The 15,933-nt window shown below is 48.0% G+C and overlaps 1 protein-coding gene across 1 annotated transcript in view; it reads right to left on the bottom strand.

Moving 5' to 3' along the window:
- Positions 1–11,700: 11,700 nt before the first annotated feature.
- VSIG10 (V-set and immunoglobulin domain containing 10) overlaps positions 11,701–15,933 on the bottom strand; it is a 50,312-nt gene continuing 46,079 nt past the window's right edge. Inside the window, exon 10 of the mRNA XM_007529341.3 lies at positions 11,701–14,481. Within this exon, the coding sequence (XP_007529403.2) occupies positions 14,426–14,481 (56 nt within the window). The 3' untranslated portion in view covers positions 11,701–14,425. The remainder of the gene's footprint in view (positions 14,482–15,933) is intronic.

Raw genomic sequence — 15,933 nt, 5'->3', positions numbered from 1 at the left:
TTTATCACCGGCACCAATTCCCAGCTCTAACCCTGGTGATGATATGAAAAATGCTCAGTGACCATCACAGAAATGTAATCAGAAACTACAAGGAGACACCACTTTAAACCCACGAGCCTGGCTGTGCTGAAATCAAGACCGTAACAAGTGACAAGGGCCAGTCAGGTGGCCCACCTGAGACCATCCACGGCTAGCCTTGAGACCCAGCAGACAGACACATGGGCATACTATGGTACTGGGTGAAGCGTCTGTACAGTGGTACCTGCCTCCTCTGTCAGTCGGTCAGTCTGTCTGTCTATCGGCCTGGACTAGTAAAATAGCATATGCACATGTTAACAACAGTTCCTGTGACTATTAATCCCTACGGGGATCATGAAGCAATAAACAAAAGAAAAAGAAAACAATGGGGAGAGCAAGTGATGGCACACCTGACTGAGCACACATTCCCATGCACAATGACCCAGGTTCAAACCCCTAGTCCCCACCTGCGGGGTGGGGTGGGATGATACATTTCATTAGTGGTGAAGCAGTGCTGCCGATATCTCTCTCTTTCCCTATCTTCCCCTCCCCTCCCCTCACAATTTCTCTCTGTCCTATCAAATTAAAAGGAAAAGCCGCCAGGGGCAGTGGATTCCTAGTGCGGGCATCAAGCCCCAGCAACTTCCCTGGTAGAAAAAAAAACAATCTAGAAAGAATCACCTAGAAATCTGGGTCTGAGACATGGGTGACAAAGCCTTGGCAAGCCAAAAATTAAACATTCAGTGCTAACACAGCCTCAATAACTACTGTTCACACACACAGACTGTATCTATCGCTCTGAAAACCGCAAGGATCAGTTCCTGAACTATTCAGACATTTTCCTGCTGGGAGCCACAAGCAAACAGGGAGAGCTTGGGGCTATGCCCCTGTTCCTTTGGGGGCTAGAGTACTTACAACTGCTCTTCCAGCGGCCAGGGTATCAGCTTGACAATGCAGTGTCCTTGAGACCAAGCAAACCAGGAGCCATCCGGGGAGAAGGCGACACTCCAGGTCTCACAGCTGGACTTCCAATCGAACTGGTGTGGGCGCCCGGGCTTGAGCTCAGCCAGCAGCAATGGCTCTTCTGTGACAGAAGACAGCATGCTTCAGACAGGCGCTTCCCAAGGACAAGGGCAGTGGAGGGCAGAGTCCAGCTCCCAGACCACTGTGCTGATCCAGACACCAAAAAGACAGCGTCTCCCCAAGGAGAAGGGGGCTAAGAATTCCGAGAGGGAGTTGTCATTTGAATGACACGAACAGTAGCCACAGGCAACATTCCAGGGTGGTTACTCAGTCCTGGCTCTCCCTACTGCCAGCAGAGTAACCTTTGTACAGGTAAACCTTGGGCAGGGATGCCAATTTTCCTATGGAAACCGCAAGAAGAGAGAGAGAGAGAGAGAGAGAGAGAGAGAGAGAGAGAGAGAGAGAGAGAGCACAGGCTAAGACCAGGATCAAGTACACAACATCTCGAAAGAACCTGCTACAGAGACACAGGTGGAAGGGGCTCTCTGAGATGCCAAGGCTGCCATCAAGGCTATGGACATTCAGCTGGCAGCTTTAGACCAACTGACTGGGTCTCTGCCTTCCATGTGCTCTCTCTCCATTCCTTCTTAAACTTTCCTCCCATACTGCCCAGATACATTGCAATATTCTTCCTGCTCCCAGAGGCCCTGCTTAAGCCCAAGTCACACATCACCTCCTGACATTTCTTTCCAGTACATTCCCAGGCTCATAAGGAAGGCAGCTGACTGTATACCACACCCCCTCTGGCACAGCTCCCGCCCAGCTCCCAGTGCACCACACTCTGTCACACCGTGTGGCTCCTTAGAGTGCACACACTGGACTCAGCTTCTGTTCATGAGAACCCCACGAGGTGGGCAAGTAAGAAATCTACCCCAATTTCACACAAACAGAGCAAACGTCAGTCTCAACCTGCTTCCATTCTCTCCTGTGGTTACTAGACTTTCTGTCCCACCACCACCACCAGAACTGTTCACATACCAAAATGATTCCATCTTTGCTTCTCGAGGTAACCTAGCACTGCACCTTGTAAAGAGCCAGTGGTGGAGTGGTCCGGGAGGAGGTGTAGTGGATAAAGCATTGAACTCTCAAGCATGAGGTCTGGAGTTCAATCCCCGGAAGGACATGTACCAGAGTGATATATGGTTCTTTCTCTTCTCCTGTCTTTCTCACTAATAAATAAATAAATAAATAAATAAATAAAATCTTAAAAAAAAAAAAAAAGAGCCAGTGGTGGATAGCTGCTTCTTCAACCATCTGAAGGACATTTCCTAGTTCAATTTGCCACTCCCCGAGAAAATTCTTAGTGGGACTCAAAGTCCAGAGTTCTCAAGGCCAAAGCTTTCTGGATTTTTTTTTCGGGGGGGGGGGGGAAGACCACCATGATTCCTTCTGTTATAAAAACTAGTTTCCTTCCTGAATGAGGTCACTTCCTGGTATGTGTGTTCTACTTGAGGAGCTTCTAGAACTTGACCCTCCTAGAGCAGTGACCAGATGCTACCAAGCAGATTCGAAGTAGCCCATATTTTCTATAACTTGAGGCACCTCACTGAAATCAGGTTGTGCCCTACAATAGATGATGCCTTTTCATTCTTTCAACAGGTAGTATTTTTACTTAGTGACACACAATGGCAATACAATTCATGTTATCTTGGATTCAGTGAAAGGGAAGGCAAATGCATTTACTACAGACGCACATGTATGCGATACTGACATGCATTTTTTTTTCCTTGAATACGCAGCACAGAAAATACAAGAATACCCCTGCTCCCCCCACCTACGGGGGGGGAGGGGAGCTCCACACGTGGTGAAGCAGCACTGCAGGTGCCTTTCTGTCTCCCTCTCTCTGCCCCTCTCACCTCCCTCCCTATTTCTCTCTCTCAGCCTCTATCTGAAAGAAAAAAAAAGAAAAAGGTCACCAGGAATGATAGCACTGTTGTGTAGGCGCCAAGCCCAAGCAATAACACTGGTGGCAAATAAATATAAAGATAAATTTAGAAGTGTGCTTCTGAACATACTGCCTTACAATAGACTTTTAATAAAGCATTCAGCCACTGGTGACTTTGCCATTTAAAAAAAATAATAATGTGGGCGGAAGAGACAGAATAATGGTTATGCAAAGAGACTCTCATGCTTGAGGCTTCTAAGTCCCAGGATGAATGCCCTGTACCACCATAAGCCAGAGCTGAGCAGTGCTCTGGTATGAAAAAAAAAATGTGTGTGTGTAAATGTGAGGAAGTTTTCTTTGTAAAGAGGACATTTAGGGGCCAGGTGGTGGCACGCCTGGTTAAACACACATATTACAGTGCACACGGACCTGGATTCAATCCCCTGGTCCCCACCTGCAGGAGGAAAGCTTCACAAGTGGTGAAGCAGGTCTGAAGGTATCTGTCTCTTTCCCTCTACCTCCCAGTCCTCTCTCAATTTGTCTCTATCCAATAATAAATAAATAGAAGATTTAAAAATGTAGTTAAAAAATTAAAAAGAGGACATTTACTCCCTGAGACTCTATGCAAAAGTCTACATTTCAATGTGAACTGGGCTTTGCATATATGATCCATCATTTGCAGCCTATGAGCATATTCCTTCAGATGGGAACATCTGAATGGTAAGGTGTTACTTAGTATTTTATTTTGTGATTTGTGTATCTCTGTTTATTTTTAATAATCACTGGGGTCTTGTGTGTGAAAGATACCACTGCTCCCAAGCCAGCCTGTGCATTCTCTTTTTTACTTTTAATTTTAGACTGAGAATGAGAACGAAAGGGAGAAAAGAGAGAAGACACCACAGCACCACTTCACCATCCACGGAGATCCCTGGTGCCACCCTAATGCCAGTCCCATGTAGTGGCAGAACTTGAACCCAGAATCAGGTACGTGATAAGGCATGCACTCCACTGGGTAAACTATCTTCAGGGCCTACTTTATATTTTTGTTTTAGTTGGTTTTTTTTTATTTATTTTTTATTGTTGATGTCGTTGTTGTTAGATAGGACAGAGAGAAATGGAGAGAGGAGGGGAAGACAGAGAAGGGGGAGAGAAAGACAGACACCTGCAGACCTGCTTCACGGCCTGTGAAGTGACTCCCCTGCAGGTAGCGAGCTGGGGGCTTGAACGGGGATCCTTACACGGGTCCTTGCACTTTGCACCACATGCGCTTAACCCACTGCGCTACTGCCCAACTCCATAGTTGTTTTTTTAAGACAATTTATTTAATTAATTTATTTATTGCCTCTAGGGTTATTTTTGGGGATTGGCTCCTGCACTACGAATCCACAGCTCCTGGAGGCTTTTTTTTTTCCTTTTGTTGCCCTTGTTGTTTATCATTGTTGTTGCTGTTATTATCATTGTTGTTGGATAGGACAGAGTGAAATTGAGAGAGGATGGGAAGACAGGTGGAAATACAGACACCTGCAGATCAGCTTCACCACTTGTGAAGCAACCCCCCCTGAAGGTGGGGAGCTGGGGACTCAAATTGGGATCCTTATGCCGGTCCTTATGCTTTGCAGCATGTGCACTTAACCCGCTGCACTACTGCCTGGCTACCCCTACTTTATATTTTAAATCCAAAACAGGTCTCTCAGGCTGTTGCTATCTCACCATGTTTTCTAGATTATTTTCTCATGGTGATTTCCTCATCTGTCAACACCTCCTTCATGAGGTCCAGTGATTCTCAGCTGGGGGCTTTTTTGCCCCCTAGGAACATGTCACCACTCTGGTTGTCAGAAGCCCCATGCTCGAGGTGCTTCTGGCAGCTAAATGAGATCATGGATACTGTCAAACAGTGTACAGTGTAGACAGGACAGCCACCCACCGCTGTCTAAGGCTAAGGCTTATCTGGCCTCAAATATCAAGCTGAGGTTGAAAAATCACACGCAGTCAAATATTAAATGACACTGACTGACGTGGAGGGACTTTTTCACCAGCTGAACAGATGGAAACTGCTTTCATTTTGAGCACGTTCACACCTGGGTCACAGCCCTACAACCTGTACGTCATCCATCCTGCTGATGGCGGGTGTAGGCAATACAGGAAGGTGTCCCCCTTGATTCTATTCCCCCAACCAATTGCTTATAAGTGCCACTAATTCTATTCCCCAGAGACTTTGCAAACCTAACTTACTTTTTCTGTTTTTAAAATTTTCTTAGTAGTTTAATTTGGACACACAGAAATTGAGATTGAAGGGGGGACACAGAGATGGAGAGAGACACCTGTAGTACTGCTTCACCACTTGAGTAGCGTTCCCTCTGCAGCTAGGGACCAGGGCTTGAACCTAGGTCCTAGCACATGGTAATATGTGCACTTAACCAGGTGCACCACCAACCAGCCTCTCCTAACTTCCTATGTCCATAGCTACTCTTACAGTCCCAGCACCGTTATCTCATCTCATCAGCTTCACCTCTCCAACTGGTGCCCTCACCCCTATTTTGTCTTCCACCCTCTATGCTCCCTATATCTGGAAGTGATGGGTTTCACTTGCTCAATAAATAAAACCAAACTGCACATGTTACCATACACAAGGACCTGACTGGGTTCTAGCCCCCGCTCCCCACTTGCAGGGGGGATGCTTCCTAAGTGGTGAAGCAGATCTACAGGGGTCTCTCTCCTCACCTCCCCCTCCCCTCAATTTCTCTGTCCTATCAAATAAACAGGGAAGAAGGAAAGGAGAGGAGAGGAGAGAGGAGGAGAGGAGAGGAAAGAGGAGGAGAGGAAAGAGGAGAGGAGAGGAGAGGAAAGAGGAGGAGAGGAAAAGAGGAGGGGAGGGGAGAGGAGGAGAGGAGAGCAAAGGGGAGACACCAGGAGTGGTAGATTTGCAGTGTAGGTACTGTGCCCCAATGATAACCCTGGAGGTAAATCATCATCATCACCATCATCACCAACAACAACACCAGCACCACCACCACCATCATCAACAACAACAACAACAACACCCCTTGCCCTTTGCTTTGCCTCACAGCTAGGCTCCTACCTCTCCTCCCCCCTGCCTCTGGCTCCAGCACACTGACCTTCTATCCACACCCCTTGTGGTGAACCAGTTCAAACTTTATGACCTTTGCACCAGCTACTACTCCCTTCTACTGGCATGCCTTGGCACTCTCTCTTCATTCAGGTCTCAGCCCAAAGAACGCCTCAGAGAGCCCTTCCCTGACCCCAGGTTAATCTTCATCACAACTCCCCATTTTACTTCCTAGCAATACAATTTACATCTGTCTCCCCAAGAAAGGCATCCACTCCACAGAATCAGGAACTATACGATTTATCCCCAGAGCCTAGTACCGTCTCTGGCAGAGAGCAGCAAACATTAAATGGACAGATGCACATGGTTTACCTATTGCGGTCTAAGTGCAATGAATCCCCTTCAAGCATTATGTTGTTTATGCTACACATTTCACAAACAAACAAAAAAACAAAAAAACGCTTCTTAAACAGGAGCCAGACACAGATTTCACACTCTATTTCTGTGGTTAGAGGACTTAATCTCTTGCTATTTCAGGCACAAGAATCTGGGAGCTAAAAGAAGGGGCCCAGAGGCCCTCTCTCTCCTAGAGTTCTTCTATCAATAGAACTAAAGATACTCAGAAGGGGTGTGTGGGATCACACTAAACTTGGCCACTAATGGTGGTAGGGGGAAGGCAATCATTATTATAAAACTATAAATATATAAATAAATAAAGCAGAGAGGATCTGGCATCAGCTGGGCCTGCACCTGCAGAGCACTTCTTGGTGCAAAGGTCTGTGGACCAGGGAGTTCTAGTTTGGGGTAGGTTTGGGCAGTCAGAGCTGAATGAAGCACTATTTATCATGGACTCTTCTGTAAAAGAAGATCCGTTTTCACCCAGAGTTGGGAGCTGTGACTCCAGGCGCCAGGAAGTCAGTGATATTCCCTGCCTGCCGAACTCTGTATTAGATGTTTTACTGGCCTGGAAAACCCCAGACCTTTGCCGGGCTGTGTCCTCTGACCATTGAGAGCTCACCTTTTCAGAGACCCTCCTGGCCTCTCCTCTCAGTCCACTTAATATCTTTACTTTTATATTTTATCTGGATGGCTTACTTGTGTTTATGTATTTACTATCTTCCCCCCCCATCTGAAACATGCTTCCTTCCTCTCTCTCCTCTTTGCCTTGCTATTTGGGAGCGATGAGGCTGAATCCGTATCTGCTAAATCAACCTCATGTAGCTACTGATCATCTGAAATGGGGAAGAGTCCAAATTAAGATGAGTTATAAAGCACGATACTGGATTTTCTTTTTTTTTTTTCCCTCCAGGGTTATTGCTGGGCTCAGTGCCTGCACCATGAATCCACCACTCCTGGAGGCCATTTTTCCCCCTTTTTGTTGCCCTTGCTGTTGTAGCCTCGTTGTGGTTATTATTATTGCCATTGTTGATGTTGTTCGTTGTTGGATAGGACAGAGACAAATGGAGAGAGGAGGGGAAGACAGAGAGGGGGAGAGAAATAGAGACACCTGCAGACATGCTTCACCACCTGTGAAGTGACTCCCCTGCAGGTGGGGAGCCGAGGGGCTCGAACTGGGATCCATACGCCACGCCGGTCCTTGCGCTTTGCACCACATGCGCTTAACCCACTGCGCCACAGCCCAACCCCCGATACTGGATTTTCAAGACCTGGACCCAGACACACACACACACACACACACACACACACACACACACACACACACACACACACACGAAAAATATCTCAGTAACGTTCAATGTCTGAAACAACGTTTCAGATATACTCAATTGGCAGAAGTAAAGTTTTAAATATCAGTTTCCCCTTTTTTGAAAATGCAGTAATTAAAACCATTTGAAATTGCATTTGTGGACTGGATTACACTCCTATAGGCCAGCACTGGGGCAAGTGCGGGTCTGAGGGAGAGTGGAGGTCGGGGCATGTGGGAGTCCAGTATTCAGTAGGCATTCAGTAAATGTCTGTTGAATGAATAAATGACCTGGAAATACTGCTCTGAAATTTATCTACTGTTGCCCATTGTAATTCCATCACAATAGCCTTTATTCAGTCTCAAAAGAATGTAAAATTCTGACCTTTGTTTTTTCTTAAAAAAAAAAAAAAAAAAAAAGCTAGGCAGCTCTCAACAATTCGACCCACACACCCCCAAACTCAGCCGTCCATCATTAAGAAGAACCCAGCCCTGCAAATAGATTCCAGCTAAAAAGGGAGGCTGAGAGATCGCTTTCAGATTTAACCATACTGGAGCCAATGGAAATAGCAGCGGAAGCTATAAAAAGATTCACACAAGATTCTGTGAACAGTAGGGGCCATTTAAAACAGGAGTTCTATGGGAGCGCACTCAGAGAAAAGTCAGCTCTTATCTAGATGGGAAGGTAAGAAGAGAACAGCCTGGACACCTTTGCTGAAGGCCTGACCATGCAAACAAAGAAATGTCACTTGCCAAATCAAAGGGAAAAAAAGGGACACCACTCCAGGGAATACCCCAATTTCCACCTACCCAACAGGCAATTCCTGCTAGATCAAAAAGCCAGGGGAAAACAATCACCCAGCATTAGACTCCCCCAGGCCAAGGGGGTAGCCTTAACTTCACCGGAAAGAATACACAAAGCTTCTAGAACAAAATCAAGAGAGCGCCAGGCCTTGACCCCGCTCTGACAATTTTTCCCAAAGGAGATTGCCTTCAAACGGGTGTAGGGTGTATATAAATCAAGGCTCCCGAATGCGAGTGGGGGGTTGGGCTCACTTTTTAAATTTCTATATAGGTGGGCTTAGGAATCAGGCGAGGGTCCATGTCTAGCCTGCGTGTCCCTCCCCAAGGCCACCCCGGCACCCCGGATCTCCATTGCTTTGTGATGACAGCTGTTAGCAAGATGCTCTCCAGCCTCAACCTGTCCTACCCTAGCTGTCACCCCAAGAACAAGCACCCCACTTCCACAGGCTGCACTAGGGGAGGCTCAGAGGATCTCAGCACCCCATTTTTCAGAGCAGGCCAACTAGGGAGTCTCCCTTGGCCCCCACTAAGCAGGCACTGTTAGTACCTCATTCTGCAGACACGACACTAAGAATGGGGAACATAATGGGGGTGGGTGGGTTGCTGGGGGCTCAGCGGCTTGTCCCAGACCTCACAGCCTGGAAGGGGCACAGCGGTCTTCCACCCGGACCCACGAATGCGTCACCTGCCCGCCCACCGAGGAGCGCCCCTGAATCGGCTAGGCGCCCCCACCCACCCAAGGCCCGGGGCAGGGGGTCCCCGCCGCGCAGAGGCCCGTGGTCGCCGCAGCCTCGGGTGCAGGAAGCGGCGGCTGACAACGAAAGTGAAACAAAGCTGGGCGCGGGGCGCGCACCTCGAGCCAGCCCAGGCCCGCGCCCCGCGCCCCCCGCGGCCGGCCCGGCCCCCAGCCCCGCACAGCGCGCGGCCCACTCACCTCCGGCCTCCATGGAGGACGCGCGCGGCCCCGCGCAGGCGGCGGGCGCTCAGCCCCCCGGGCCGCCCGGCCTCATGCCGCCCCCGCGCCTGCCCCGGCCCCCGCCCCGGCCTCGCCGCGCCCGCCGCCGGGAGAGGCCATCAGCTGCTTCCCGTCACATGGCGGCGGCGGCGGGCGGGGCCGGGGCGGGGCGGCGGCGGGGTGAGCTGGACCCCGGGAGACTGCGGGCGCGGCGGCTGGTGCGGGCGGGCGGGCTTCGGGCTTCGGAGGGTGGCGAGGGGGCGGGGAGCGCGGGCTGAGGGGGACAGGTGGGACCTGGACACACCTGCGGGGAAACGGGGTGGGGGCAGGGAGTGCACGTGGACTCAACCTGGGGGCGGGCCGAAGTGGGAGGGGGCAAGGAGACGGGGAAAGGAGAGGTGTACTGGGGGGGGGGGGGGTTAGGGGGCGGGGAAACGGGGGACAGGTGTACTTGCAGGTGAGTAACTGGGGGACAAGGGTACTTGCTTGTGATTACGGGGGGGGGGGCAAGAGAAAAGGGAGTCAGGTGGAAGCTGGGGAAGCTTTGAAGGGAAGACGCTGCGGTGGCCAGGTGAATGCCAGCAATAAAAAATGAGCTATGTGGGAGTCGGGCGGTAGCGCAGTGGGTTAAGCGCAGGTGGTGCAAACCGCAAGGACCGATATAGAGATCCCGGTTCGAGCCCCCACCTCTCCTCCTGCAAGGAAGTCCCTTCACAGGCGGGGAAGCAGGTCTGTAGGTGTCTATTTTTCTCTCCCCCTCCTCTCTCGATATTTCTGTCCTATACGACTATACGACAACAGCAATAACAATAATAACTACAACAATAAAACAAGGGCAACAAAAGGGAATAAATAAAAAAAAATGAGGTGTGTGTGTGTGGGGTGAAGACGGGCGAAATAAAATGGGGGGGCGGGGTCAGCTGAACACCAGGATGGGAGAGGGAGCTAGGGAGAAAAAAGGGGTACAGACAAGGGGTGCAGATTGGAAATCTGAGGTGAGGGAAGCCAATTGGAAGGAAACTGGCCTCCGCCCCCCCCCCAGGGTCTGGTATATTGGGGAGGCACAGACAAGGATGAAGAGAAAATGGGGGTGAGGAGTACCTGAGGTGGTGGGAAAGGAGGTGCTGATCTGCAGAATGGAAGAGGAAACCAGGCAGATAGACGTTCAGGGTGAGGGGTGCAGAGGTAGAAGGGACCAGAAGTGGGTGATGGGGCGGTGAGGAAGGAAAAAGCCAGTAAGTGAGGATGTAAGGTTGTAATCTTGGTAGAATGAAGCCACAGGTGCCAAGGAAACAGAAACTCAGGAATTAAAGGAAGCAGAAGTAAAAATAGAGGTAAAAACAATCCCCCAACTCCCCAAAGAAAAGCAGACTTGGATTAAATACACAACATTCAAATGGAAAGGTCTGAGGCGGGGTGTGTGTGGGGACAGGTTAAGGTAGGAAACCGGGCCCTGAATTTGGCTCAAAAGGAAGTAACTTTAAAATGGCACAGCTGTCAGGAACAGCTAGGTAAGGGATCTTAGAGTGAAGAGGAAGAAAAGAATGATTTAAGAGGAAAAGGAAAAGGGAATGGAACTGGGCTGCTTCAAGTGGAAAGTGAGAGGAAACTTTGTCTGGAAAATTAGCTGGGTCTAGTGGAAATTCTGAGCACCAGGGAGAGACCTGCTGTGGGTGTGTAAAGTGACTTTTCACACCATGATTCCTGCCCCAGTCCTTCAATGCTGGAAAGCAGACAGTATGGCAGTAGATGTGTTTTGAGGACCTGCAGGTAGAAAAAAATTAATAACACTTCTCAGGGAGATTAGGGAAGGTGAGCACATCTCAGTAAATATAAGAGGGTAGTTGGGGGGCAGGCAGGCAGGCAGTGGTGTACCGTAGAGCACACACACCACCATAGGCAAGGACCAGGGTTCAAGCACACCTCTAGAAGGGACATTTCAACAGTAGTGAAGCAGTGCTGGTGTCCTTTCTCCCTATAAGTTTGATCCAGCTTCATATATACCAGAGTGATGTCCTGGTTTCTTCTCTTTCTTATAAATAAATACCTTTAAAAAAGAAATCATCTAAACATTTTTTAAGTTAGTTATATTCTACAATTCATAGAAAAGATAATCAAGAAAGGGACACTATTGCTGCCACTATAGGGAAATTTACTGGGGGGAAAAAAAAGCTACTAAAGAAAACTTATTTCCCCAAATTCTTCCACTGACTAATCAGGTCTAAAGATAATTAGAGACTGTATTTATTTAAAAAATAACTTTTATTTTATTCTTCTTTTAAAAATCCATTTTAGAACCTCGGAATGATGTTCTCCAGTGCAACCCTCCCTACACACACCAAATATTAAGATGAAAATAATGCAGAAGTATCTGCTTATTTTTCTTTGCAGCAGCTCCTAGCCAGTCCCCTGGTGAAATATATCAGTTGGCACTTATTGCATCATAATAAATTTTACCCAGCAAGGATGCATTTCCTTGGTGCATGAGTCGTGGAAAGTTTTCCATCATGCTTTTTCCTGCCGCAGTGGGGCCTGTATGTGCTTGTGAAAATCGGAGCTAATACCACAGCCATAGGGCTGCATGAATCCCCTTTCCCCTGTGTCCACCAGATTTAAAGGAAAAGGAACGTCAGTTGTACTAGACCTGAAGAAGTTTCCTTTTTGCTTCTGATAAGTAGCTCTCCTGGTCTCTGAGTTCATAATACATTCAGATAAGATAGATCTCTGAAAGCACAACTGTGAACAACTCAGACTTTGCCACACAGTCTGTAACCTACTGACTGCTTTGTAGATTTGGGGATGGCGCATCAGAAAGAAAAAGGCCCAAATTCTTTCTGAAATCCTTAAAATGTAAAGATGTCTCAGTAGCCAAGTTCTTCACTTAATCCAGCCCCACCGGTGTGCACAAAGAAATCAGAGAAGTGGGCGCAGTCACAGGTCTGTTGGTCAAGGGTTCCTAGCGTTGGGCACTTAAACCTTGACGCTCCCATATGCTAGTGGAAAAACACTGCCTGGAGGCTTTCCGATGAGCAGGTGTGGATGCAAGAGAAGAGGAAGTTGCGGAAAGCATCTCAGTTAAGACTGAAGTCATTTCCTATATTCCCAACTAGATATTTTTTCTAGTTTTTTTTTTTTAAATAATATAGTTGCCTTTGCATAGTAGACTTTCAAATTCAGGGATTTAATCATGGAGGATTCTACAGAAGAGACCAGACCAGTATTCAGTGATGGGAAAAGCAACCTAAGTGTGTTTGGAAATGACACCACTGCCAGACTGGTTAGAGTGGTTAATTATCTGGGGTACCACACAACAAAAAGAACCATTGTGGGCTGAGGGTGATAGCATAATGGTTATGCAAAAAGCCTTTCATGCCTGAGGCACCAAAAATCCCAGATTCAATACTTAGCACCACCATAAGCCTGAGCAGAGCAGTCCTCTGGGTTAAAAAAAAAAAAAAAATGAACCTGTGGTTCATAGCTATTCCTGAGGGGCAGACACTGCAGAGTTCTGAGCTGGGGACAGGGTTCACTTGCTCAGCAGTCACTAATCCATTCATCCAAGAAAATAGCTCTCCCTCCCTCCAAACCCACCTGCAGGGCAACCCTGCAGACAACCAGCTGCTCATTTTAGGGGTGCTAGCCCCTGTGATTAGAGAAGGGAATCTCTCCTTAAGCCCTGGCTCTTACCCTGAAGAACACGATCTGCAATATTAAGGAGCACAAGTTCAAGTTGGATTTTTGGGTTTAGCACACAACTTTTGCACCTTTCTGAGCTCCCTGACATTTAAAAGATTTGGATGAAATCAGTGAAGAAAATAAATCTACACTGTACAAGTATCTGCTGGCAGCATCAGCACCTAATACTCATCACACATGATTGCCATTCAATACTTGCCCAAGAATACTTGTCACAGTTGTATCATTAAGGAATATTGCTTCTGCGCTCTTTAAAATCCACTAGAGAATGGAAGAATGGAAAAAGCTGGATGTTAAGAGTGCGTCTCACCACAGGGGCTTTTGCATAAATATGAAGCTCTGTGAAATTTGAGTTTCTGTTCAAAGGCACTTCTCTGACCAGCCCCTACCTCGTTTGAAAAGAATGAATGCTATCTTCAGGGAAGTAAAATCCTTTGTTCAGGTGTAACACCATCAGACAAAGAGGAAGAAGAGGCCTAAGCAGCAGCTTGTAACTTACAGTTGACACTTTCTCTTCCACTAGGAAAGGCAAAAGAGGGAAAAGATAACAGGAGCACTTCCTGGTTACTTTCACATCCCCAAATAGCTCGATTTAGTCCTCATCACAACCCTGGAAAGTTGGTGTGATTGTACCTTTTGTACACAAAAGGAAGCTGAGGCCAGGGCAGAGGCAGAGAAGCCTGCCCAGGCCTAGGAAACAAGGAAACAAGTAGCAGGAAGCAGAGTCCAGCCTGGGTGTTTCTGACTCCCTCACCGGAGGCAAACTCTCAGAAGCCAGTATCTCCTTAATCCTTTCTAAGAGTCTGATGCTTGCTCAGTTCCTCAGCTAACCTGGGCACCCATAAAGGAAAAGGCCCTAGCACCCCCCACACTATTCCCTCGTGTGCTGGGGCATGCTGGTTCCAGACCTTCCATAGTGGTGAAGGTCAAAGAAGTCAAATGCTTCTTTCCCCCAATTCCCTCCAAGTCAGCCTCAGTCAACTTGAATGAGAAGTCACAGCAAAAGGGGCATCTCAGACACCAAATGCAGCTTTCTCCCCTCTGCACTGCCCATTCCCATAGTTATATGTTTAGCACTATTGAGAAAACATATATCAAATCAAACCAGTATTTTAAAAAATGCAAGTGTGTGTGTGTGTGTGTGTATTGCTGAGTGCCCCAAACCATAAGTTGGTCAGCGGGTACAAAGTCAAGTCAGCAGAAGTGAAAAGCTCCTCCTCCAGGTAGCTTTCCAAGCTTGTAAGACAGGACAATGCAGGGCAGTTCTCTTCCTCAGACTGGTCCATCTTCTTCTTGAATAATGTCACTTTGCTGCTCACTGCTGTCATCTGTAAGGGAAGGAAAAACAGATCTGGCTCTTCAGTGGGCTCCACAGGGGTGACTCTGTCTGCCATCAGACTTGAACAATCTCCAGCCCATGTCCTCCATTGGTGGAGCCTCAAAACTGGATTTCCTGGATGAGCAGGTGAGGCAGGGCGTGTCCGCATATCTCAATGAGTGGATGCTGTCCACCCTGCATCCTTTGGCTCTTGCTGTAATCTGCAACACCCTCTCTCCTTCCTGCTTATTCAAACCTATTCAAATCTCAACTCCAAAAATTGCTTAATAGCCACCTTCTCCCATAAAACTTCTCCCCCGGGAGTTGGGCGGTAGCACAGCGGTTAAGCGCACATGGCGCAAAGCGCAAGGACCGGAGTAAGGATCCCGGTTCAAGCCCCTGACTCCCCACCTGCAGGGGAGTCACTTCACAGGCAGTGAAGCAGGTCTGCAAGTGTCTCTCTTTCTCTCCCCCCCTCTGTCTTCCCCTCCTCTCTTCATTTCTCTCTGTCCTATACAACAACATCAACAACAACAATAAAAACAAGGGCAACAAAAGGGAAAATAAATATAATAAAAATTAAAAAAAAAATTCTCCCCAGAGCCTCACCATTTTTTAAAATATTTATTTGTTTATTCCCTTTTGTTGCCCTAGTTGTTTTATTGTTGCAGTTATTATTATTGTCGTCATTGTTGAATAGGACAGAGAGAAATGGAGAGAGGAGGGGAAGACAGAGAGGGGGAGAGAAAGATAAGACACCGACAGACCTGCCTCACCGCCTGTGAAGCGACTTCCCTGCAGGTGGGGAGCCTGGGGCTCGAACCAGGGGCTCAAACCAGGATCCTTGGCTGGTCCTTGCACTTTGTGCCACGTGCGCTTAACCCGCTGTGCTACTGCCTGCCCTCCTATAAAAATTATTAACTGCAGGGGTCGGGTGGTGGCGCACCTGGTTGAGTTGGCACAGGTTATAATGCTCAAGGGCCTGGGTTTGGGCTCTCAGACCCCACTTGCAGAGGGAAAGCTTTGCAAGTGGTGAAGCAGGGCTGCAGGTGTTTCTCTGTCTCTCTCCGTCTCTATCACCCCTTTCTTAACTTCTGACTATCTCTGTCCAATAAATAAAGATTTAAAAAGTAAAATTAAAATTAAAAAAAGAGAAAGGGTATGGTTTGCCTTATCTTTTAGAGAAATTATTAATTGACTTAATGAGAGAGAGAACAGGTACATTGTCTATAAGACTCTATGAGGGGAGTTGGGTGGTAGTGCAGTGGGTTAAGCGCACGTGGCGCGAAGCGCAAGGACTAGCTTAAGGACCCCTATTCGAGCCCCCGGCTCCCCACCTGCAGGGGAGTCGCTTCACAGGCAGTGAAGCAGGTCTGCAGGTGTCTATCTTTCTCTCCCCCTCTGTTTTCCCCTCCTCTCTCCATTTCTCTCTGTCCTAACGATGACAACAATAATAACTACA

This window comes from Erinaceus europaeus, unplaced genomic scaffold (genome assembly GCF_950295315.1).
Source record: "Erinaceus europaeus unplaced genomic scaffold, mEriEur2.1 scaffold_416, whole genome shotgun sequence".
Lineage (NCBI taxonomy): Eukaryota > Metazoa > Chordata > Mammalia > Eulipotyphla > Erinaceidae > Erinaceus > Erinaceus europaeus.
The sequence above is the reverse complement of the archived record's forward strand: the minus strand, read 5'-3'. Positions and strand labels throughout refer to the sequence as shown.